This window comes from Sapajus apella, unplaced genomic scaffold (genome assembly GCF_009761245.1).
Source record: "Sapajus apella isolate SASKATOON/1434 unplaced genomic scaffold, GSC_monkey_1.0 scaffold36, whole genome shotgun sequence".
Classification (NCBI taxonomy): Eukaryota; Metazoa; Chordata; class Mammalia; order Primates; family Cebidae; genus Sapajus; species Sapajus apella.
The window spans coordinates 31,587,420-31,611,878 of record NW_022436976.1 but is presented as its reverse complement, the minus strand read 5'-3'; the positions used below and the strand labels follow the sequence as shown (position 1 = coordinate 31,611,878).

Here is a 24,459-nt window from a genome sequence, read left to right as displayed (position 1 = left end):
CTAGGCAGGGGCTGCTGCATGAGGTGCTCTAGGATACAGAGGTGAGAAACCCTCATCCTGCCCTGGAGGAGCTCCTGGACTGGTGAGAGAGTCACTCACTAAACAGATGATAACCATTATAAAAGATGCCATTTACTGGGCCACAGTCTATGCCAAGTGCTCTGCATGCCTCACTCAATCCTCCCAACAGCCATACATAGGTAGGCAATGTTCCTCCTCATTTTATAGAGGAGAAAACTGAGGCCCAGGTCAGGAAGCCAGAAGTATGCAGGCCAGTATGCACGCCTGAGTCTCCTTCTCCTTCAGACTGGTGCTCTTTCTCACTAGGCTTCCAAAGGGAAGGGAAGGGGTGTCTTCATCTCCAATTCCTAGCACCTGCACTGGGCTGGCACAGAGCAGGGACCCTATTACCAAACTGTCATCAAGTTTTATGGGCACTCTGGGGCCTCCAAATGGCCCTAATTTCACTCATGCATAAAGTACTAGGATCAAAGAGTGGGCCAAGTCTGTGAGGGGGCAGAGAAGCAAACCACCAAGTCTGCCAGAGAGCAGGGAAGTCCCATTTCTGGGATCCTAATCACTCCCCAAGAGTCCATACCTGTAAGACCTTTTCCTGCTTCCTACCCCCATTTATACTGGAGCTTCCTGTGGTCCCATAGGATGTAATTCCACTCTCTCCCTATACCAGCCATCAGCACATCTGCCACCAGTCCCCTGCTTAGCAACCTTTAACGGCTCCTTTTGACTACTAGATAGAATCCAATCTCTTGCCTGGTGCCCAAGGCTCTTCCTGATCAGACCTTACCCAAATTCTCTTACCACTTACTACCACTGGTTTTAGAAAGGCAGTGTTAGATGAATCTTTCTTTTTTTTTTTTTTTTTTGAGACAGAGTCTTGCTCTGTCACCAGGCGCCAGCCTGGAGTGCAGTGGTGTGATCTCGGCTCACTGCAACCTCTGCCTCCCAGGTTCAAGCAATTCTCCTGCCTCAGCCTCCCGAGTAGCTGGGACTACAGGCACGTGCCACCATGCCCAGCTAATTTTTGTAATTTTTTAGTAAAGACGGGGTTTCACCATGTTGGCCAGGATGGTCTCAATCTCTTGACCTCATGATCCGCCCGCCTCAGCCTCCCAAAGTGCTGGGATTACAGGCATGAGCTACCATGCCCAGCCATGAATCTTTCTTTAACAGAAGAGTTTAACTTCAGAAAACTTACTACTGCTTAAGAGCTCTATCACTTCAGGAAGGTTTAGCAGGCTGGAATCCCCTTGAGGTCAAGGATGGTGTCTTAGGCTGTGCATGAGAGCTCACACCTGTAATCTAGCACTTTGGGAGGCCAAAGTGGGCAGATCACCTGATGTCAGTTTCACACCAGCCTGGCCAACATGATGAAATCCAGCCTCTACTAAAAATACAAAAATTAGCCAGGTGTGGTGGCACATGCCTGTAATCCCAGCTACCCAGGAGCCTGAGGCAGGAGAATCACTGGAACCCAGGAGGCAGAGGCTGTAGTGAGCTGAGATCGTGCCACTGCACTCCAGCCTGGGTAACAGAGTGAGACTCTGTCTCAAACAAACAAACAAAAAAGGATGGTGTCTTATTATTTTTGTATTCTACCATCATGCACAGCCTGGCATATAGAAGGTTCCCTGTGACTGCTTACTCAGGTTACAAATACAGTCTGGGAGCCAGGAAAACAGTGCTGGTGTTGGGAGGCAACGAAGGTAAACAGATCATTGTCCTTGCTCTCACAGAGCCTCATAGGCTACACAGCATTACAACAACCCAATCCATTTTTATTGTATGCTATTGACCAGGTATGCATTATGAGTGAATGAGGTCTGGTCCCCTGTTTATGCTGATGTGTGTGTGTGTGTGTGTGTGTGTGTGTGTGTGTGTGAGAGAGAGAGAGAGAGAGAGAGAGAGAGAGAGAGAGAGACAGAGTCTTGCTGTATTACCCAGGTTGGAATGCAGTGGCAGGATCACAGCTCATTGCAGACTCAATCTCACAGGCCCAAGTGATCCTCCCATCTCAGCCTCCTGAGTACCTGGGACTATAGGTGTGCACCACCATGCCTGGTTAATTTTATTATTTGTAGAGAGGAGGTCTCACCATGTTGCCCAGGCTGGTCTCAAACTCCTGGGCTCAAGAGGCCCCTCCCACTTAGGCCTCCCAAAGTACTGGGATTACAGGTGTGAACCATGACTTCACCTTCTCTGCGTTTTAACGGTCCCACTTTCTCTGCTATTTTGGAAATTAGCAGAAAAGTTGGCCATGTCAGTCATAAATTTTAAAGAGCTGGTTCATGTGTCCAGTGAGCCTCTTTTAGTTCAAGAGGCACCACCTTTAATCCATGCCTTGACACATATTGTCTCAGGCTGGATGACTTTTCCACCCCAGGCCTTGGTTTTAAAGTTGAACCTCCCTTCAAAGGCCCTCCCTGAACTTCCGCGTCCTCTTTCTCTATAAGGCACTCTACTTATTTCTATTATATGCTCATTCACTAAACATATTTACTAGGTGCCAGGCACTGTTCTCAGTGCTGGGAATACAGCACTGAAGAAACAGAAACCCTTGCACTTATGGAGCTCACATCTTAGGGTGAGAAACAGTTATTAGACAAGATCAAAATGGAAAACAGATGGCACGATAGTGCGAAATGCTAAAGAGAAAAACACGGAAAAGGGATAGGGAGTGTGTGTATCGCAGTTGACTTATTTGTTTGCGCTGTTTACCTGCGTTCTGTCTGCATCTCCCATCTGTCTTATTTACCAATGCCAACCGGGGCTCAGCGCAGCGCCTGACACAGCGGGCAGCTGATAGACAGGTGTTGAGCAAGGAGCAAAGGCGCAGCTTCATCGCTCTCTCCCTGCTCTTAGGAGGCGAAATGGGAAATCCAGAGGGAAAGGAAAAGGGAGGAAAGTGGCTCGCTTTTGGCGCAGGGGAAGAGGTGTGCAGTGAGCAGTCGCGCTCGGAGTTGGCTTGGGGGACACTCTCACGCTCAGGAGAGGGGCAGCGACAGAGGCGCTCGCAGCAGCGCGCTGTACAGATGCACAAGCTTAGGCATTCCCATCCCTATTTTTACAGCGGTGGACAGGGCCTCAGAGACGGAAATGCCTTCCCAAGCACCAACTGCTCATAAGCGGTCAACCTTGTTCTAAGGCCAGGTGGGAAGTCCAGGAGCGATTCTGAACCCGCCACGACTACTCACCTACTAGCCTGCGTTTCCCCTCACAGGAGGATTCTACGGGTTCCTCCCAGTCCCCGGGTAGGCGGGGCAGGCTTAGCAGGTCTCACCTATAAGAAAATGAGAGCGGGCTGGGGGCAGGCGCAAGACAAGAATATCCTGAGTGTGATTGGTTGAATTGGCTGCCATTCCCAAAACGAGCTTTGGTTCCCAGCCCCTTTCGTTCCCAGCAGGCCTTGCGCACGGCAAGATGGCGGCGTCCAGGTGGAGGTCTTGAGGAGTTCGGTATGGCGTTGGCATCCGGGCCCGCAAGGCTGGCCCTGGCTGGCTCGGGGCAGCTTGGCCTTGGGGGCTTCGGGGCCCCGAGACGCAGGGCGTATGAGTGGGGCGTGCGCTCCACGCGGAAGAAGGAGCCTCCTCCCCTGGATAGGGTGTACGAGATCCCTGGACTGGAGCCCATCACCTATGCGGGGAAGATGCACTTCGTGCCCTGGCTGGCGCGGCCGATCTTTCCGCCCTGGGACCGCGGCTGGAATCACCCACAGTCCTACCGCTCGCCGCCTCTTCACGAGCATCTGCTGTACAAGGACCAGCCCTGCTACATCTTTCACCATCGTTGCCGCCTTCTCGAGGGTGAGGCCCCAGGACGGGCGGCAGGGGACCATGTTCCTCTGCCCAGCGCTGACCCCGACCCTCTGTGTCTTTGGGCAAAACATTGAAACTCTGTGGGCCTTGTATTCTTCGTCTGCGCAATGGGGCCCTAATGGTTGTTAGAATTGAGTTGTAAGAAGCTGGGCCTCTGTGCAGGAGTATAATAGAGAGTTTGTGTGTCAGCGTGAGACCTGGTTTCTAGGCCCAGCTCTGGCTCTCTCTGTTTGACTTTGGGCAAATGGCTAACCATCCTGGGCCTCTATTTCCTGTGAAGTGAATGGTGTTGACTGGACAGTCCACGTTGACCATACCAGGTCTGACATTCTGGAGATTAACTGTACATTTTTATTTATTTTTTTTTTTTGTTGTTGTTGTTGTTTGTTTTTTTTTGAGACGGAGTTTCGCTCTTGTTACCCAGGCTGGAGTGCAATGGCGCGATCTCGGCTCACCGCAACCTCCGCCTCCTGGGTTCAGGCAATTCTCCTGCCTCAGCCTCCTGAGTAGCTGGGACTACAGGCACGCGCCACCATGCCCAGCTAATTTTTTGTATTTTTAGTAGAGACGGGGTTTCACCATGTTGACCAGGATGGTCTCGATCTCTTGACCTTGTGATCCACCCGCCTCGGCCTCCCAAAGTGCTGGGATTACAGGCTTGAGCCACCGCGCCCGGCAACTGTACATTTTTAAAGTAGATGGAGAGACTTTATAGTAGAGACGACAGAATGTTTAATCTCCAGGACTGTCACCTCTCAAGCCCATGTCTACTCCTCTGTCACTCTCACTAGGGACAGATTAAAATTACTTTGCCAAAATCAGCCTGTCTATCCAAAACAGTACCAGAAATTATTTTCCAGAGTCCATGGTGGGGCTTGTTTATCCCTTTTCCCGTTCTTCCATTTTCCTTCCCCATCCAAATCAGGATAGGCATGGGGCAGGTCTTGAAAACAAAATGTTTGAGGTAAGGGGGAACAGTATTTTCCAAGGAGTAATTAGGAAAAAAAAAGACTTGGCAGGATTTGGGGAGTAAGCCAGATAATAAATCCTAGGTTTGAAAAAACTTAAGTCAATTGGCCAGCTTCTTAAGCTTCTCAATCCCATTCTTAAAAGCTGATTTTCCAGCCTTTAAACACTTCCAGTGTCCTTACAAGGTGCTGGAAAGAATCTCACAAGACTTGGCATCCTTGAGTGACCCTCAAGTGGATGAATGCGTTAGCAGTATTTTAGATGTTAGGAGATTACATTCGTTTGCCTACGCTGAAAATGTATTGTATATCCTGTGTTTTTGCTACTCACAGAGAGATTCTGTAGGCTGTAATAAAATTCTGCAAGATACAGGGCTAGAGAAGCCAGTAGAGATAAAGGGGAGAGGTGATGGTCTTTAGCGTAGACAGACTCAGGTTCTCCTCCTGGCCTTGTCACTTACAAGGTATGTAAGTTAGAGCAAATTCCTTAGTCTCTGAGTTTCATTTTATAAAATCCCATCTACCTTGCACATAAAGCTCATGGCACAGGGTAGATGGTGACTTTCAGTAAATGGCAGCTCTAGTTATCACCTGTTTTTCATATGCAAATGAAACATAAAGTCTTAATATTTATTACCATAAATAAATTGCCTAAGGGTATCTCCCCCAAAGTATCCTAAGCTCCCTTTCATCCCATACATTGTCTCTTTCCTCCCTTCCTTTCTCTCTCTTTCTTTTTTTTTCTTTCAACAGAGTCCCATTCTGTCTTGCAGGCTGGAGTGCAGTGGTACAATCTCACTGCAACCTCTACCTCCTGGGTTTAATCTATCCTCCCACCTAAGCCTCCCAGGTAGCTGGGACTACAAGCACACACCACCACGCCTGGCTGATTTTTTATATTTCTTTTGTAGAGATGGGGTTTCACCCCATTGCCCAGGCTGGTCTCAAAGCAATCTGCCTACTTCAGCCACTCAAAGTGATGAGGTTGTAGGTGTGAGCCACCGTGTCTGGCCCAGGCACAGTTTTTCAAATGAAGATATGATCTTGAGTCAGAGAAGTATTCCTCCAGCTCAGATGAGTATTCTGCCAACCAAGGCAGCCACCAGCCTTCTGTCAATTTGTGGGCGTGATCATTGAGAAGAATATAGTATTAGCTTTTCATTTGAGAATAGAGGACTGGTGTGTTTACTTGATCCAGAACTTAAGATACCTAGGACTATGCATGTTCCTCCCTTAGAGAAGCCAAATTTGGGGAAGGTGAATCTAGGGAGGTCTTTGCCTGGCACCACAGCCCATCCCACTGAGGGTAGCTAAGTTTCTTTAAAGACTGTCAGGCTAAATTGAATCTATTTTAGTTTACATATACGCCATCTTTTATTTATTTATTTTTTGTTCAGTGATTTTCTGTTACTAATTTATTTATTTATTTTAGAGACAGGGTCTCACTCTGTCACCCAGGCTGGAGTGCAGTGGTGTGATCATAGTTCACTGCAGCCTTGACCTCCTGAGGTCAAGCCATCCTCCCACCTCCTGAGTTGCTGGGATTATAGGCATGAGCCACTGGGCCTGGCTATGTATATACCATCTTTCATGCAAAGTATTTTGGGCAGTTTATTTATAACACTTGATTAAATTAAAAAAACAGATAGGTGGGGGGATCAGTACGAAGGAAAAATAAAACAGTAAGATGAATACCACAAAAATTTATCCTGTGAGGTTCTACTGTATTTTATTTATTTATTTATTTATTGAGAGGGAGTCTTGCTCTGTTGCCCAAACTGGAGTGCAGTGGTGTGATCTTGGCTCACTGTAGCCTCTGCCTCCCGGGTTCAAATGATTCTCCTGCCTCAGCCTCTCAGGTAGCTGGGACTACAGGCAAGCGCCACCACACCCAGCTAATATTTTTTTTGTATTTTTAGTAGAGCTGGGGTTTCACCATGCTGGCCAGGCTGGCCTCAAACTCCTGACCTCAAGTGATCTGCCCGCTTCAGCCTCCCAAAGTGCTAGGATTACAGGCATGAGCCACTGCGCCCAACCTCAGGTTCTGCTTTCTAAAGGGAAGCCCCAAACCTGGCTCTGAGCTTTCTAACAATCAACAAATGATACGCAGTTAGGGTCAGCTAACTAGATCATCTGCTTGTTTTTATAAATAAAGTTTTATTGGAACAAAACCATGCACACTTGTTAATTATTGCCTATTGCTACTTTTGTGCTCTAGTAGCAGAGTTGAATAGTTGTGAGAGAGATTGTGTGGCCCAGAAGCTGAAAATATTTACTATTTGTCCTTTTGAGAAAATGCTTGTTAACCTCTGGCATAGAGACAATTCACCATGCCTATAAGACAACAGGCCAGGTACAGTGGCTCAGGCCTGTAATCCGAGCACTTTGGGAGGCCTAGGTGGGTGGATCAGTTGAGGTCAGGAGTTTGAGACCAGCCTGGACAACATGGTGAAACCCTGTCTCTACTAAAAATACAAAAATTAGCTGGGCACAGTGGGTGCACGCTTGTAATCCCAGCTACTTGAGGGGCTGAGGTATGAGAATTGCTTGAACCCGGGAGGTGGAGTTTGTAGTGAGCTGAGTTTATGCTGCTGCACTCCAGCCTGGGCAACAGAGTGAGATTTCATCTTAAATTAAAAAAACACACGAAACAGTACTGTATCCAGGAAAAGCCCAACCTTTCTATCCTAAGGCCAGGGAGGTTCAGCTCCTTAAAGTATTCATGAAAATTCCAAAGGTATTCCCAGTTATTTCCAAAAGTTGCTTTCTCCTGAGAAGGCAGCATGGGCCTATGCCTGGGCCCGCCCTAAAAAATGAGGTACATTTGGTAGACACGGGCTTTTTTAATCAGGGCTGGGGTGTGGGTTATTAGAAAGGATCCTAAGTGAAGGGTTGGCATCTATCAATTTAGTCCCATAGCCCAGGGTCAATCCACTGCTTGCAGCATTCAGCCATATGATCTCAGCTGTCTTTAGCCACTGTTTGAATTCCTCTAGTGGCAGGCAGTCACCACCTCAGTCACCTGTTAACCATCCTGAAGTAGATGGTTGTTCCTGAACACATGTTAACCATCCTGAAGTAGATGGTCATTCCTGAATTTGACTTGAAATCTGGCTTTCTTAGCTTCTGCTCTTCACTTTTGGTTCTGTCCCCTCAGGTGTCACAGAACAAATCCAGTTTCTCTCTTGAGGCAGCCTTTTTACTAAGATGGTACCTGGTAGGTGTAAGTATCTCTTCCTGAATTGCTTTCTTTCGTTCTTTGTGTGTGTCTGTGCGTGTGGCTGATTACCTCAAAGGTGTAAAGCAGGCCCTCTGGCTTACCAAGACCAAGTTAATAGAAGGCCTTCCTGAGAAAGTACTTAGCCTTGTTGATGATCCAAGGAACCACATAGAGAACCAAGATGAGCGCGTTCTGAGTGTGATCTCTCATGCCCGTCTCTGGCATTGCACTGAAGAAATCCCCAAGAGAGAGACCTACTGGTAAGTTTCCCCAAGTAAAGAACATTTCCAACTAATGGATCTTGGAGTCGACCTATTGCTTTAAGTCCCCAAATGTCTCTTTTTGTCTCCAAGCCCAGTCATCGTGGACAATCTAATACAGTTGTGTAAATCTCAGATTCTCAAGCATCCTTCTCTGGCCAGGCGGATGTGTGCCCAAAACTCCATGTCATCTGCTTACTGGAACCGAGGTTGGTTATCTTGTACACCAGAAAGCCTTGATCTGTTTTTTAGTTTTGTTTTTTTTTTTCGTTTCTATTCTTAGCCCCATCACCAGCTCCCATCCCCCTGCTCCCAAATACCTATCCTCACTCCTGTCCTTCGTGGTCTAATTTTGTAGGTTCAGATATACCCTCAGTATAATTCGCCATAGCCCAACGATTTTTGTTTTTAATCACTTTCTAAGACATTAACTCAACCGTTAACAGTCAGCTGTATCTATTGAGTGCTTAGGATGTGCATGGAAAGTACCTACATGCTGAAGGTAAGGAAATAATAACACACATGTAGTCTCTGCCCTCATAAAGCTCAATTTCTATTGCAATAGTCTTCTTACCCTACTTACACCTTACTCTTCCAAATCCATTTTCAACATGGCTTGCTAGAGGGATCTTTCCAAAGTACAAGTCTTTTTATGTCCCTGCCCCATTTCAAATCCTTCACTGTCTCCCAGTAGTGTAAACCATTTATTGAGGGTTACCAGCCCTCGTGATTTAGTTGCCACTTAGTCTTTCTAGTCTTATCTCCTGCCCTGCCCACCCCATCCCTAAATTAGCCACTTGCAGCTTTTTAGCATCAAGCTTTCACACCCATGTGCCTTGGCACATGCTGTGCATTCTGTCTGGAATACTCTTGTTTGTTTGTTTTTGAGACGGAGTCTTGCTGTGTTGCCCAGGCTGGAGTACAGTGGCATGATCTCAGCTCACTGCAGCCTCTGCCTCCTGGGTTAAAGTGATAGTCATGCCTCAGTCTCCAGAGGAGATGGGATTACAGGCATGTGCCACCACGCCTGGCTAATTTTTGTATTTTTAGTGGAGATGAGGTTTCACCATGTTGGCCAGGCTGGCCTCGAACTCCTGGCCTCAAGTGTTCCGCCCATCTCAGCCTCCCAAAGTGCTGGGATTACAAACGTGAGCCTCCTGCCATGCCCAGCCTGGAATATTCTTTTCTGCTTTCTTCATTTAACCATGTTCTCCTTATCTGCAAGACCTCACTCAAGCCTCCCTTCTCTGTGAATCCAGACTGGGGTATCTGTTCCTCATCTGTGTTCCTTATGCCCATTCTGCCATCGTAGCATAGATGACACTACTGTCAGTATCTACTGTTGGTTCTGTCTGCCCCACTAAACTGAACTCCCGATGGCTGGGACCGTGTCTTACTGACTTTGTCCCCAGTGTCCAACAAGTCATGGTACACAGTAGGTGCTGACTGAAGGGATGCGTAAATGCATATTGTCCGTGTTTCAGGCAGGAATATTCAGAGAACAGAGGTGTTGTAACTGGTGGAATCCTGGAGCAGGGAAACCAGCTATGGAATGATTTGGGATTTCAGAACATCTGCTTGGTCAGGTCTCCAGCTTGCCCATTTGTGTATAGACTTCCTGGCAAAGAGTCAGCTTTGCAGAGGTAATGACACCACTAAGGAAATTAGTGAACCTCATTAATAGAGGAGTACTTGGCCCATCATCAAGTATTACCTCTAATTAAACTACCCCATTTGGAGCTGTCACTGGAGGAGGGATATGGAGGGAATTGAATCAGAAACCACACAAGAGTGGTCTGTGGGGAGAATTGAAAACCCAAGGTTAGGAGAGGTCCATGCACATTTATTTTTCTTGCAGATTATATGTGAGGAAACAGGAAATACTTTAGAAAACTGTTCTTGAGGTGTGAGTGTGATGTATTTTAACAAACAGGTCAGAGTTTATCCACCCACAGATGTAGTATCCCTTCTTTACCTACCCAGTAAGGGAGGCCACATGCTAATTAATGACAGTGCTGTTGACCAAACCAATTTTTAGACATATAAGAAAAACGGCCTTGATCCATTATCACGCTGTGGCTATTTCTGAAAACCCAAGCACTTCTGAGAAAGATTTGGCCTCTGTGGATACTCCTCAGGAGGCCATTCCCAAGGTGTTTTTCCAGGCACATTTTGTCTGGTGGCAGCATGTGATCTTCTGTGGGGACCTCTGTGAATGTTGTCTCCACACGTTCACCATGGCTTGCTGATGAGTCAGACGTGTGTTTGCTTTCCCCATGCCACCTACATCTGCATGTAGCATATATGCTAATCTGACATCAGTGAGGCTGTTTAACTGGCCAGGGTTTTCTCACTCTCAGTTGTTAAGGACAATCTGGCCTCTTTCCTAAGTTTGAGAATCTCCTCTGCCTCTAGTCTCGGTGTGCCTCTCTTTCTCCATTGCTCCTTCCCTGCTGTATCCTACTCTAGTCACCTAGATTTCTCTTCCTAAATTCTGCCATGGAGTTGCCTGCACCTGTGCCTTTGGACATTATTCCTCCTTAACTAGTGTGCTTTTCCCCCTGTCTTGGCCTGGCAAGCTCTCACCCAGTGGCTTTCAATTAGGGAGAAACATTTGGCAGTGTCTGGAGACATCTTTGATATGCTGTGGATGGGTGTGGGAATAAGGGATGGGGAGGGAGTTCAACTGGCGTCTAGTAAGTAGAAGCCAGGGTGCTGCTAAACATCCCACAGTACACAGGACACCCCCTCACCAAAAAATTATCTGTCCCGATGTGAATAGTGCTGCAGTTGAGAATCCCTGCTCTTACCCATCCTTCCAGATGTCATCTTAAGGCGTTGCTTCTTTCAGGGAGTTTCCCATTCCCAGAGAAGTTCAGTTTTTCCCCACCTGTATAATTTTTCAATATGCTTCATCCTTTTCATTGTAGCACTCACTACCTGGTGAGCTCCTTGAGAGCAGAGAGTATCTCACACACATCTCTGGGTCCCCAGCTTAGCAGGTGCTCAGGTATGGTGCAGGCTTCACTCCCCAGAGACCAGTAGCCCCTAGGGTTTATTGGGAAGAGAACACAGGAAGAAGAGTGCATTGGTTCATCCCTTCTTAAGGATCCCAGGATTAACATCCTAACTCAGAGTTTTGTGTTCTGTGATTAGGCTGATGATCTAGAAAAGCTATAAATGACTTGAGGCACATGGGAGGGTGGAGGCTTTAGGCTTTACAGAGTTAAGAAAGTCTTTATTTATTTATTTTTAGTTTTTTGAGACAGTTTCACTCTGTTACCCAGGCTGGAGTGCAATAGCGTAATCTTGGCAACTGCAACATCTGCCTCCCAGGTTCAAGCAATTAACATGCCTCGGTCTTTTTGTAGCTGGGATTACAGGTGTGCGCCACCACTCCTGGCTAATTTTTAATATTTTTTAGTAGAGACGGGGTTTCATCATGTTTCTCAGGCTGATCTAGAACTCCTGGCTTCAAATGATCCACTTGCCTTGGCCTCCCAAAATGCTGGGATTATAGGTATGAGCTACTCTGCCCAGCTGAGAAAGCCTTTATACCAGGTTAGAGTAACCATTTTTCTCCCTTTTAGAGTCTCTTCTCCTTCAGGTCCGTGGTTTTATTGACACCCAGCTGAACACTAAGGATCCTCTGCCCACCATCGCCTCCAGAGAGGAGGTTGAAGCTACTAAGAATCATGTTCTAGAGACCTTCTATCCCATATCACCCACAATCGACCTTCATGAATGCAATGTTTATGATGTGAAAGATCACACAGGTAAAGATCAATGTCTTGGACTCTTAGGCAGTGTAGGGGAGAAGGACATGGTGTTTCTGGAGGGAAAGGATATACTAAGAACTTGCTGGGTACCAGGCACCTCACGTGTATTACCTATCTCCTAGGATCCATGTGGCAGCCCCATGAGACAAGTACTGTTGTCTTCATTTCACAGGCAAACTGCAGCTTAGGGAGGAGAAGTGATTTGCTTAAAGGCTGACTTTACGGTTTACCTCTGCGAAGTAACTCGGTTAGTCTGTTACATCAGAGTGGCTTGAGGGCTTTTTTTTTTCCTTCAACAAACTGTATCATTGGCCACTTGCAGGGCTTTTGACCCAGGCTTTTTCTTTATTCATAGGTCTCATGAAAGGCACCCATTTTCTGTTTACCCTCTAACTCTGGCCAACCCTCTTAAAGGACTGAGGAAGCCCCATGGACATTGAGTGGGGCCATTAATCCAAACTCCGTCAAGGAAAGCATGCAGGAGAGACTCTAGGGTTTTCAGAAACCTTCTCTAGGATTTTCAGAGCCTACATTATTTTCCCAGCCTCTTTCTTTTTTCTTTTTTTTCTGAAACACAGTCTCAGTCTGTCACCTAGGCTGGAGTGCAGTTGTACGATTGTGGATCACTGCAGCCTCCCCGGCTCAAGCAGTCCTCCCACCTCAGCCTCACAGGCATGTGCCACCATACCTGGTTAATTTTTGTATTCTTTTTAGAGACAGGTTCTTATTACGTTTCCTAGGCTGGTCTCAAACTCCTGGGCCCAAGCCATCTGCTCGCCTCAGCCTCCCAAAGTGCTGGGATTATGGGCATGAGCCACCATGCTCAGCCTTCCCAACCTCTTCCTTGCTTCTTTTTCACCTGTATTCACTTATCCAGATCACTTATTCTAGAAGTTCCCAGCCTACCAAGAGTTACTCATAGCCATGTGGGGGAAGAGAATCATGACTTGACAAGGTCATGGCTGAGAAGAACAAGTGCTAAACTTTGATCTCAGCACCAGTGTTGTGTGGGTCAGTTGTGAATGATGAGGCGAGTCATTTGTCACTAATATTAAAGTAGTAAATTTTGCAAATGACTTGCTTTCTTTTTAATAATTACCACAGATTTCAAGTTCTCGTTCTCCTAACATCACTGTCATCTGTATGCCAGAATGAGAGAGAAAGGTGTGGAGTTAGAACTAGCTTGCAGGAAGCACCTATAGCAGGTTGGTAGGCATTTTCTGTGAAGAGCCAAATAGTAAATATTTTAGGTTTTGCAGGCCACATATGGTCTCTGTCACAGCTACCCAATAGACAGACGTAAATGAGTGAGTGTGGTTGTACTCCAATAAAAACGTTATTTACAAAAACAGGCAGCAGGCCAGATTTGGCCAGCAAGCTGAAGTTTGCCAGCCCCTGAGCTATAGTGATAATATCTCCTTTTGTTGAGCCTCTGTGTAGCACCTGTCCCTGGGCTAAGGCAGGGTGACTTTCCTGAGGCTTTGTGGCAGGCTGATGAATCCTTTTTACCCCTCCATATGATTGTGTCTCTTGCAGGATTCCGGGAAGGTTATCCTTACCCCTATCCCCATACCCTGTACTTACTGGACAAAGCCAATTTACGACCACGCCGCTTTCAACCAGATCAGCTGCGGGCCAAGATGATCCTGTTTGCTTTTGGCAGTGCCCTGGCTCAGGCCCGGCTCCTCTATGGGGTACGTATGTGGAGAAGACCGCTGAGCTGCTTTACGTGGTGTTGGGTCTTCTCCCTTAAGGTTATTGCTCAGAGGAAGAAAGGGGGGGATGTAGGGAACTGATTCCTAAACTGAGGAGTTTTAGGGAGGAGCACTTCAGCTCCTCCCTAAAGGAGGAGATGAACCACATCACTACGGGCTGACTGCCTGTGCTTCACCTGAGTAGCTCACTTGATCACAGTGAAGTCCCCACCTTCCAAGCTATGCCACAGAATTACAGGAAGGCCGTGCAGCTTATCTGGCATGGAGCTAGGACTGCAGCTAGGTCCGCCCCACTCTGAAGTCTTCAGTTATTTGTGCTGCAGCATGCTGCCTCTGTTCTTGTAGTGTCAGAAGTAGAGCACAGGCAGGAGGAGGTGGAGCAATAGAGATGACCAAGCCCTGCCCGCCAACTCAGGATGGGTGCTGGGGACCCACGATACTCCTTGGCAGTAGCCCCTGATCCTAACAGGAGGTCTCAGGGACCTAGAAGGTATAGAATACAGACTAACTTGTCACAGAGAGCTGTCCCAAGATGGGAAAAGCCTGGCCCTAAGGACAAGGGCCTCTAGGGAGGGGAGGGCTGTATGGGAACCCTCAAGCAGGCCAAGGACACAGATCCCTGGTTTGGGACAGGGGAATTCATGAGAGCCACTGCTGGACCCCTAGGTCTTGGTTAGAGCCTGAGTCTCTTCTAGAGTAGGAATAAGGAAAAGTACTGTTTCCCATCTTATTTGGCCTAGAGGGGTTGGAGAGCCATGGTTAGCCAAATGGATAGGCAGTAGAATGGGCCTGGCCCAGATCTAACACCTGCTGCATACCACACATTTACTTAGGATTTTTATTTAAAAAAACAAACAAAAAAAAACCACAGTGGTTTGTTCATAAAATAGAGTCTTGGATTAGCAGCAGGAGCATCATCTGGGGACTTGTTGGAAGTGCATACTCTCAGACCCACCCCAGACCTACTGAATCAGAAACCCTGGAGTTGGGGCCCAGTGATCAGTATTTTAACAAGTCCCGCAGTGATGCTGCTCCAAGCTCAAGTTAAAAAACCACTGAACTGGCCAGGTGCTGTGGCTTACACCTGTAATACCAGCACTTTGGGAGGCCAAGGTGGGAGGATCACTTGAGGTCAGGAGTTCAAGACCAGTCTGGCCAATATGGTGAAACCCCATTTCTACTAAAAATACAAAAATTAGGTGAATGTGGTGGTGAGCACCTGTAATCACAGCTACTTGGGAGGCTGAGGGATGAATATCACTTTAACCTGGGAGTTGGAGGCTACAGTGAGCTGAGATTGCACCACTGTACTCCAGCCTGGGTGACGGAGTGAGACTCTGCCTCAAAAAAAAAAAAGAAAGGAAAAGAAAACCACTGAACTGAAATTTCAGGACCACTGCGCTACTTAATAATTGTAGTTTTTTAACCCCATGTGGCAGATGCTATTAGCTTCACTCTATAGATGGTAAAACTGAGGCTCAGGGAGGCTAAGGAACTTGCCCAAGGTCACACAGCTAAGAAATTAGTAGGTGTCACCTCCTTATGTGACCTTCTTGTGTCTCTCCAGTCCTAGGACAGTTGTCTTTATTCCCATTCTCTGACTGTATACTTTCTAAAGGCTCCAAAAGGATAGGTAGCTTGCCCAAGATCCCACAGCTAATGAGTGGGGAAACAAAGACTGGAACAGTGATCTCTCCAGATTTGAAGGATGTGTGACTCTTAACTCGGACAGGGGTAGGAGGAAGAGAGTCACAACCCTGGTCCCAGGCCTGCGGACTCATTGTAGCTTCTGTGCCAGCTATTGCCAGCAGAGCCTGGGTAGCAACGATGGCACTAATTGCCACCCAGTTGGGTAGGAGAGAAGGCCTCCTTCAGCCCCTCCAGGTACAAATTATTCCTAGGGATGTGAAGTTGAGCAATTATGGGAAGAGCCTCCATGTAAAAGGTAAAATTGCTGAGAAATTTATGTACTACCTGCAGTTTTATTGATCTGTAGAGGGAGATAAGAGTCAATACAGAATTCTCAGCTAACACTTACAGGTACTTTTCTTTTTATTTATTTTTCATGCAGTGAAGAACAGTTATTTCTAAGGCCAACAGCCTCAGTGTGGCCCACACTGAGGTCTGACATTAGGTATTCCTAATGCCAGGTTCAGCCCCAGTGGGATGAACAGAGGCAGCATTTTTGAATCAAGCATGGCCTGCTTCATGGGGCCTGCCTGCTGGATCTTTGTTCAGTGAGTAGCAGTCACCAAACTGGATTGCTGCAAAGTCTCAGTAGCTCACCATATGATTTATTCCCAAACTGGGCCACCACTGAGAATGATGAGGTGCCACTATTAGATACACTGGGACACCAGGATTAAACCAGAACAAAAAGAACAGGGCTTTCAGTGACTTAATAGCATCGAGTCTGATCCTGATTCATACCCCATGGGTGACCTAGAACAAATTATACCACCTCTCTGAACCTCAGTTTCCTTATCTGTTAGTGGGAATATACCTCTAGATTTATGAGTAGAGCTGACTTGATGTAAAACTGGCAAGCTGCCTGGCACCTGAGGGGCCTCCAGTAAATGTTTTAGGTGTTACTACTATTCCTAAGTGGCAGTAACTAGAAGAGATCAGTAGCAGGAGTTGACTGCTGAAATCCTGACGCTGACACAGCTGTAGTGGATAATCCTGAAACGTGGCCCATGCTGTATTGTTTTGTAAGCATGAGGCCCAGCTAAGGTGACTGCCAGGCCCTTAGATTCAAGGCAGGGGTGGGGGTGGGGGAAGTGTGTGATCTGGCATGAGCCAGTTTGGGTTCTACACCACCCATCTTTGTGACTTCAGGCAAGTCACTTTACCTCACTGAGTCTCAGTTTCCCCATCTGTCAAGTGGAGTGAGAACTGAATGACATTACATCTATCCATTGACCCTCCGGATTCATATTTGATAGCTGATGTCACTGTGGTTCTCATCAAGTAACGCCAAGAGTTTGAGGGATTTCTGTTGTTAGCCTTCCAGCTGGCCTGCCTGAACTCTGGCTTGCCTGGAAATCGCCTTTCAGTGGCAGGAACTGTTACTTTGATGTGCTCCAGTTGAAGAGTGGGCACCCTGGGGCCATGCGGCACAGCCAACCTGGCTGAAGGAAGGCCCGGCCCTGGACAGTGCCCTGAACTCCTCGTTCTATTTTAGTTGCCCGAAGAGAAGCCATTCAGTGGGCATAGGTGGACATTGTAAAGGGCAGAGCTAGAAGCTGTCTGGGCCGTGCTATTCCTTACACTCCACAGCTTCTGATTTGTTTCCCTTGTCCCCTTTTCCTCTCAGAATGATGCCAAGGTCTTGGAGCAGCCTGTGGTGGTGCAAAGTGTGGGCACGGATGGACGTGTCTTCCATTTCCTGGTGTTTCAACTGAATACCACAGACCTGGCCTCTAACGAGGGTGTCAAGAATTTGGCGTGGGTGGACTCAGACCAGGTCCTCTATCAGCATTTTTGGTGTCTCCCAGTGATCAAGAAGAGAGTGGTTGTGGTAAGTTGAGCCATCTCCCGCCTGGTGATAGGAAGAGGGCCATGCTTCCGCCTACCTGGTATGCTCTTCAGGTGGGATTGCAGGGGTGCTCTGGGAGTAGAGCTCTGGCCCTGGGGACTTCCCACCCAGGATCTCCATCTTCAGGGCTCCTTTAGCCCTGCCGCTGCTAAGGCCTTGCCCAGCATTCCACTCCAGCTCCTGCTTCCCTTTGCACCCTCCAGCCAATCCAGTTCCTCGCAGCTCCCAGGGTGCTCTGCGGCTTCATGAGCTCTGGCCTTTGTACATGCTGCTCCTTTCATCTAGGAGGCTTCTTGTCTTCTCCCCTTGCCATTACCCTTTGTCCGACTATCCTCCACTTGTCCTCCAGGTTTACCATAAGTGTTTCCTATTCTGGGAAACTGACCACCCCTGTCCCCATCCAAGCCCTCACTTAAGTGCCTCAGGCGGGCTGCCCTGGCCTCTGGATTGCCCCAGCATAGCACAGTCACGCTGCTGTGAGTAGAATCGCTCCACGTGTTTTTTTTCTTCTACCAAACAGCTCCAAGCTCCTAGCTCCTCGAGGGCAGGGCCTGGGGGGATACATTCATTTCATCCCACAGATACGGAGTTCCTCCCGTGGCACCATCACTGCTGCACCCCACTGCTTAGCTGACAGTGTCCAGGCCTGTTCTCTGTGTAGTGGGCAGTAGCAGCTTCTAAGTAAATTCCTGATAGAGTGTCAGCCAGTGAGATGCACCCTGGAAAGACACACAGCAGGGTCAGAGACTGAGAAAGCAGAGTAGGGGTCCCTGCTCTGGGACCAGCTAGGTCCCACACAGGCCTGAGTACAGGCTTGCCAAATGGAGTCACTGAGCCTTTGAACATTCTCAGCAGGTCACTTCTTGAACTAATTCTCTGGCAGCTCTCAGTGCTCTCTCCACCTGAAATGTCTGCCGGGTCTGTGCCCTTTCCCTTGGTCCCAGAAACCCTCAGTTCACCTGCATGGTCACACCAGCCAGCTCCATGTTCTCTGCTTTTAGTCGGGTTTTCCCTCCTGACTCTGTGTCTTCAGGTTCTCTTTCCTCAGCCTCTCCTTTCTAGGATACTGACTCAGGGCCTGGCTTGTTGTTTTGGAGACAGCTCCTCCTCACCTCTGCAGCCTCACATCCTGCCACTCCACCCCTGCCAGCATGCACCCTGGGCTCTGGCCTGATCTTGCTCTTCCTGCCTTCATTTCTACTTCTTCAATTGCATATGCGGGGCTCTCCGTAGTCTCTTTCCTTTTCTTTTCCTTTCTGGCCCATTCCGCTCACCCTTCCACGTATAAATATTGGCGAGTTAGTCAATTCTCCCTGCTTTCTTGTTTTTCCTACTTCTGCAGTGGGGTCTGTCTCCTTTTATTTTCACTCTTTGAACATCTGACTGTAAGTTCCTTGAGGACAGGAACCTGAGTCAAGGCACTGCTGTGTCTCTGTCTCCAGCATGGGACACAGGCCCAGTAGAGAGAGAGAGAGCAGGTGCCCAGTAAATGTGTGTGGAATGGGTGAGGGATGATTGTCTCTGGGATTAGAGAGGGCAACAGCCCATTTGCTCCTGGTGGTTGAAGTGAGAGGGCCTTAGGAGCAGAGCAGCATCAACAGCTGTTTTGGCTGAAGGGGGCTGGGAATGCCTCCTGTCCTCCCAGCCTGCAGCCCCTTAATGCCCCTTCTTAGTCTGAAAGAGAGACGATGTCAGAAAAAGAAACAGTTACTGTCCAGGCACTGAAGATCTACTTCAAGCCAATCTTTGTTTTAATTGCTGCCATTAAATCTAATAGCAGGATCCTAATGGGCTCTGTTCTTTCCAGGAACCTGTTGGGCCGGTTGGTTTCAAGCCAGAGACATTCAGAAAGTTTTTAGCTTTATATTTGCACGGTGTGGTGTGAGCCGAGGACCCCTCTGAATCCTGAAAACTCCCTTGCCTCTCTTCCACGGAAGAGGGCCTGGGCCCCGTGGAGCCTCAGTGCTCATTTGGCCCGCCGCTCTTGCTGACAATAAAGAGCCCTTGTGTTGCACTGAAGCCTGTGTTTGGTGTGAGGGTGCCATCCAAAAGGGCCCCTGTACAAGTCCAAGTCCTGGAGCCTGACCTGCCCCAGCTGAAGCCCAGCTCTGCCCTCGACCCATGTTGTGACCTTAGAGAAGTATCTTCATCTGTCTGTTTGTATTTCTTCATCTGAAACCTGGGGCTAATGTGACTTACTTTGTGTTGAAGAGTAGGTTGTGTGTGTGTAGTGTCTGCCACATGGCAGATACTGTGACGGTCACTAGGTTCTTACGGCATTATTTAAATTGTGGACACATTCCATAGGGACTGCAGAATATCTCACTAGAATATTTACTGTAGATTTCTCCCTCGTATCCTGGTTAATGGGCCAAGTATACCCTTGGTTCAGCTGGCCTCTGTCCAAATAATGTCACGTCCTGATCTGTGCCAGACACCGTTGCCATGCAAGGCACCTTATACACAGCATCTTTCATCTCCACACACCCCTTAAAAGGTCAGCGTCATTTCCATATTCAAGAAAAACACTGCAGGCCAGGCGCGGTGGCTCACACCTGTAATCCCAGCACTTTGGGAGGCCGAGGCGGGTGGATCACGAGGTCAAGAGATCGAGACCATCCTGGTCAACATAGTGAAACCCCGTCTCTACTAAAAATACAAAAAATTAGCTGGGCATGGTGGCATGTGCCTGTAATCCCAGCTACTCAGGAGGCTGAGGCAGGAGAATTGCCTGAACCCAGGAGGCGGAGGTTGCGGTGAGCTGAGATTGCGCCATTGCACTCCAGCCTGGGTAACAAGAGTGAAACTCTGTCTCAAAAAAAAAAAGAAAAACACTGGGTAGGCGTGGGGGTGGTTCATGCCTGTAATCCCAGCTACTTGGGAGCATGAGGCAGGAGAATCACTTAAACCCAGAAGGCAGAGGTTGCAGTGAGCTGAGATCATGCCATTGCACTCCAGCCTGGGCAACAAGAGCAAAACTCCCATCTCAAAAAGAAAAAAGAAAATATTGCATGCCTAGCATGTGCCATTCACTGTTCTAGGCCCTAAGGAGAAAACATGGATAATTAAAGGAATTTGTCCAAGGTCACCCAGCTGGTGCTATAGGTCAGCGTCCCCAAGCAAACGCTTGGGAGACTTTTATTTGAAGACAGCCAAGGCAACAGCAGGTGGGGGATGGCGGGCCCGAGCTGTGTGGCTGCACCTGAGGCCTCACCCTGTTCATGGGCACTCTGGAACCAGAGGCAAGGGAGTTGAGCCTTCTACAAACACCCCTGGCCTGGCACCAGCCATTGGATATGTGCTGCTTACTGAGAGCCCCCAAAGGCGGGACCTTGGGCGAGGTGGCTTTGTTGGGCTGTAATTCCTGCTGAGGGACTGCTGAGAGCAGTTAGTGTGGGAACTTCCAGCAGAGGGAGGAGCTCTCAGCTAGGCAGTGGCAAAGGGGCGTCCTGCCTGTGTCTCTGCCTCCCAGGTTTGGGCTCTTTCCACTTGACAGCTTACCTTTCAGGGTAGGCAGGTGGGGAGGGAGCAGGAGGGATTACCAGGAAAAGCAGCCAGCCACAGAGGACTCTGGGGATGGGGAGTGACTGGAAGTGGGGAGCGCTGGGGGCTAGGCTGGGGCTGGAGTGGCCGGCTTGGGAGGGGCCAGAATACCAAACACCTCACCTCCCAGGGGAGCTGACCTGGGGCCCCGGGGACTCTGAGCCCTGTTGCCCGTTTTACTTTTATTTTACAGACAGGAAACAATTACACATAAATGATAAAAGTTCAGAGTTCAGGAAAATATAAGTTGACCCACCCAAGGCAGTCCCCAGCTAGTCCTTTTCCCTAATGATAACAGAGCTTAGAGTTTCTTTCATGCTGTTGGTGAAAATGTGTGTCTGTAAGAACACACATATGTACGTGACTGAGGAGTCATCCTGTTTATAGCCTGTTCTGCACTTCCTTTTACCTGATGTCCCTGGGTCGTAGGCTCTTGCCACATCAGCACATAGGATCTCTTCATTGTTTTGGGCTGCCGCATTAGTATGTTAATGGCGATCCGGGTTGTTTCCAGTTGTTATTAGAAATAATAGTGCAGTGAGCGTCCTCATTCATGTGTCTTACTTTTGCCTGCAGAACCACTGGGTAAGTTCCTAGCAGTGGAATTGCTGAGTCAAAGGTTTTTTTTAAAGAACACTGTTGGGAGTGCAGAGGAGGAGCTGGCGGGATGACAGGAGTCCAGCTGGAGGCCACTGCGGTGATCCTTGGGCAAGTGGTGGTGGCTCTGCATGATCCTGAGGAGGCCGAAGCTCCTGGAGACTGCTTGGAGGGGAGGGAGGGGGAGATGAACTTGAACCCTGAGTGAGCGGGATGGAGGCTCTGAGTAAGCGGACCATCAGCAGATGACCTTGTTGCCTGAGGACTGCCTGGAAGGGGGCCAGGGTTGCAGGGCAGGCCTGAGTAGCCCATCTTCCTCCCAACCCACCCTGAACGAGGACAGCCCGGATGCCGGCCTTAGTGCGAAGTTGTGGAGCCTGGAGCCCAACTGCAGTCTCTGGTCAAGGGAGCTACTGGGTGCAGCTGATGTGCAAAGCCAGGCAGGCAGGACTGGAGGTTTTCTATTGTCCGCATAGAGATGAAGAAACAGGCTCAGAGACCACATGATGTAGTGTGAAGAGCTGGAAAGCTCCTGTGTCATGACAACTGCCCCTCCACAGAGAGGTTCTTGCTTCTCCAATTCCCAAATGCCTACCAGCCTCGTCCCCACTCCGTCATTCAACTCAGGAGAGGAAGCGATGCAGTGGAACCTGAGGGCCTCAGCCAGCCTCCAGCCCAGGACGGTTCCTCAGCCAGTGGGCTGGGGAAGGAGCAGGAGCATGAGGCAGGGAGAGGAGTGCTGCGCCGGGTCATGCAGGGTAGTGAAACCCCACCACAGGAACTTCCAGCAACAGACTGGGAAGTGAAATGGTGACGTTCCCTTTGTGAACATATTTTTCCACTCATATACTTAAGTGCCTGGTTGATCCATTCAAAAGTTCTTCATTTCCAGCAAGCTTCAGTGGCAAGGGAATTCTGATTTGGCCTGTGGGGAACCCACTTTCAGGAGCCTCCTGTATTCCAGCTGTGCTGTCAGATCCTCAGCTTCCTTGTTGGCAAAATGGGGATGCAGGTTTCCCCACTTTTAGATCAAATAGGCTGCATTCGACAAGGAGGTTTCAAGTGAATGAGTTTGGGGTTCTCTGAAGCCCGGTGGAAAGGGGGACTTGCTTGAGGGGACCTCACTTTAGGCTGATCTCTGTTCTTTCCCAAGGCTGGTGCAGGCTGGACCCGGGGCAGGTGCTTGGCAGAGGCCCTGTGACATCTCACAGGGCTCTGGGAAGGAGCAGGACAGGATCCTCTCGGGCTTTAGACAGCATCTCCCTGGTTCCTCTTTTGCTGTGGGTCAGTCTCAGAAAGCATGCAGGTGACCCGAGTGTCTCTGTCTCTCTTCAACATGGACACTCAGATGTCCATGACCCATAAGGCCTACCTGCTTCACTGCTGGAAAACCCCCCACCCCAGGTCCAGGGACCCTCTCACCTCAGGCTGTATCTTCTCATATCTGAAGACTGCATCCAGTGGAGTCTTTGGATATGAGGCGTGGGCTTGCTGCCCAGGGCAGGACCTCCATCCCTTAGAGGCCAGCCTGTCAGAGCAACATGGCCCCTGCCAGCTTTCACACACACACACGTGTGCACACATGCATACCACACACTCAGACTTGTGCACACACAGATGTGTGCACGTGAGACCCATGGGTCTCCTCCCCAGCTGGGCCAATGATGGAACTCAAGAATAGGTCAGGACTGGAGACTGAGCCCGACCTCCTCTAGAGGCAGCCCATTTAATAAGCACCTACTGTGTGCCAGGTGTTGTGCTGGAAGCGTAAGTTACAGAATGAAGGAGATGTGGTCCCCGCCCTTCAGGAGCTCCCAGGGTACTGGGTGGACACAGCCAGAGTAGTCTCCTTTGGCTTGGCAGTAGGAGACACCCACAAAGGCCACTTCCTTCCCCATATTTGGGCACCTACCCACCCACAGGTGACAGCATACTGTAGGGAGGGGTGCCACTGAGCACGTTCCGGGGTGACGACTCAACATCATTGTTATTCCAAGAGCACTCATTGTGTACCTACTGTGCACCAGGACCTGTGCTGGTGATTCTGGGGACAAAGAAGGCTCTTACATGGTCCCTGGCTTAGAGGAGCTCCCAGCCTGATGGGGGAGGCATACACTCAACCAGGTTGTGGGGACCCAGCGAGAGAGCTACTCTAGCCAGGAAGGCTTTCAGGAGGAGAGGCCATCTAAGCTAGGTTCCAAAGGGCAAGTGGGAAGGAGGCGGGGCCAGCAGGAACAAAGGCCCTGGCTGTGCAGACATCCACAGAGTCCTACAGAGTTGGAGGTGAAGTGCTGAGGGGCAAGGAAAATCAGGATTGTGCAGGGCCCTTCCATGCCCTGAAGCTGTCTGGAAGCTGTGAGCAGCCTGGACTTTGTCCCATGGCCATAGTGGGCGTGGCCACCTGGGTTCTCCATTACCAGGAAGCACTCTCCTCTCTGTACCCACTTCCTTCTTTTGGCCATCAGGGCCTCTTGCTCTCCTGGACTACCCACTGCTCTGTGACTGTTCCCCAGATGTCAGGACCCAGTCCTTCGGCCTCTTTTCCATTCATTCTCTAGATGATTTCAGCCAGTCTTGTGGCTTCTAAGACCCTCTAAATGCCAACAACTCCCACCATATGTCTCTAGCTCAAACCTGCCTACTTGACGTCTTTACTGGATATCAAATCAGCATCTCAAATTTAACTTGCTAGACAGAGCTCTTCCTGCAGCCTGCCTACCTCCACAAAGGGCATCTCCGTCTTTCTGTGTCTATTCACTACTGTAACCCTAGTGCCAGAACCACCCCTGGCATAAAAGGAGTGCTCACAAGACACATGAATGGGTGGATGGATGGAAAGAAGGAAGTCTGTGGAAGCTCAAAAGTGAGACGGTCTTTGTGGCACTGGAGGGCTGACATGGAGGCAGGAAACCAAGGGCATGGCTAAATTCCAGAAACCAGATGCCAGGTTCTGCAGCTCCACAGGTGCCCTGGGAACAGACAAGAGGACAGAACAGACTCCGCCTT

The 24,459-nt window shown here is 49.0% G+C and overlaps 2 protein-coding genes and 1 long non-coding RNA gene across 6 annotated transcripts in view; 1 reads left to right on the top strand and 2 right to left on the bottom strand.

Annotated features, from left to right (window-relative positions):
• Positions 1-3,292, bottom strand: part of LOC116563998 (NADH-cytochrome b5 reductase-like) — a 29,744-nt gene extending 26,452 nt beyond the window's left edge. The window contains exon 1 of one of the 4 annotated variants that reach the window (XM_032296904.1): positions 3,213-3,292. The gene's annotated coding sequence lies outside the window, so the exon portion shown is untranslated. The remainder of the gene's footprint in view (positions 1-3,212) is intronic. The other 3 variants (XM_032296900.1, XM_032296902.1, XM_032296901.1) reach the window with 3 other exon arrangements.
• Positions 3,293-3,389: 97 nt separating this feature from the next.
• On the top strand, positions 3,390-19,332 carry MRPL37 (mitochondrial ribosomal protein L37). The gene is made up of 7 exons (XM_032296893.1): positions 3,390-3,821; positions 8,098-8,281; positions 8,375-8,490; positions 11,872-12,057; positions 13,597-13,754; positions 17,092-17,295; positions 19,121-19,332. The coding sequence occupies exons 1-7, from the start codon at positions 3,476-3,478 to the stop codon at positions 19,196-19,198; spliced, it is 1,272 nt and encodes a 423-aa protein (XP_032152784.1). The 5' UTR covers positions 3,390-3,475; the 3' UTR covers positions 19,199-19,332.
• LOC116563999 lies at positions 6,063-19,899 on the bottom strand. The gene is made up of 3 exons (XR_004274678.1): positions 19,867-19,899; positions 10,565-10,570; positions 6,063-6,136 (listed from the first exon to the last, which is right to left on the bottom strand). It is a non-coding gene; the product is annotated as an uncharacterized LOC116563999 (long non-coding RNA).
• Between the last annotated feature and the right edge of the window lie 4,560 nt (positions 19,900-24,459).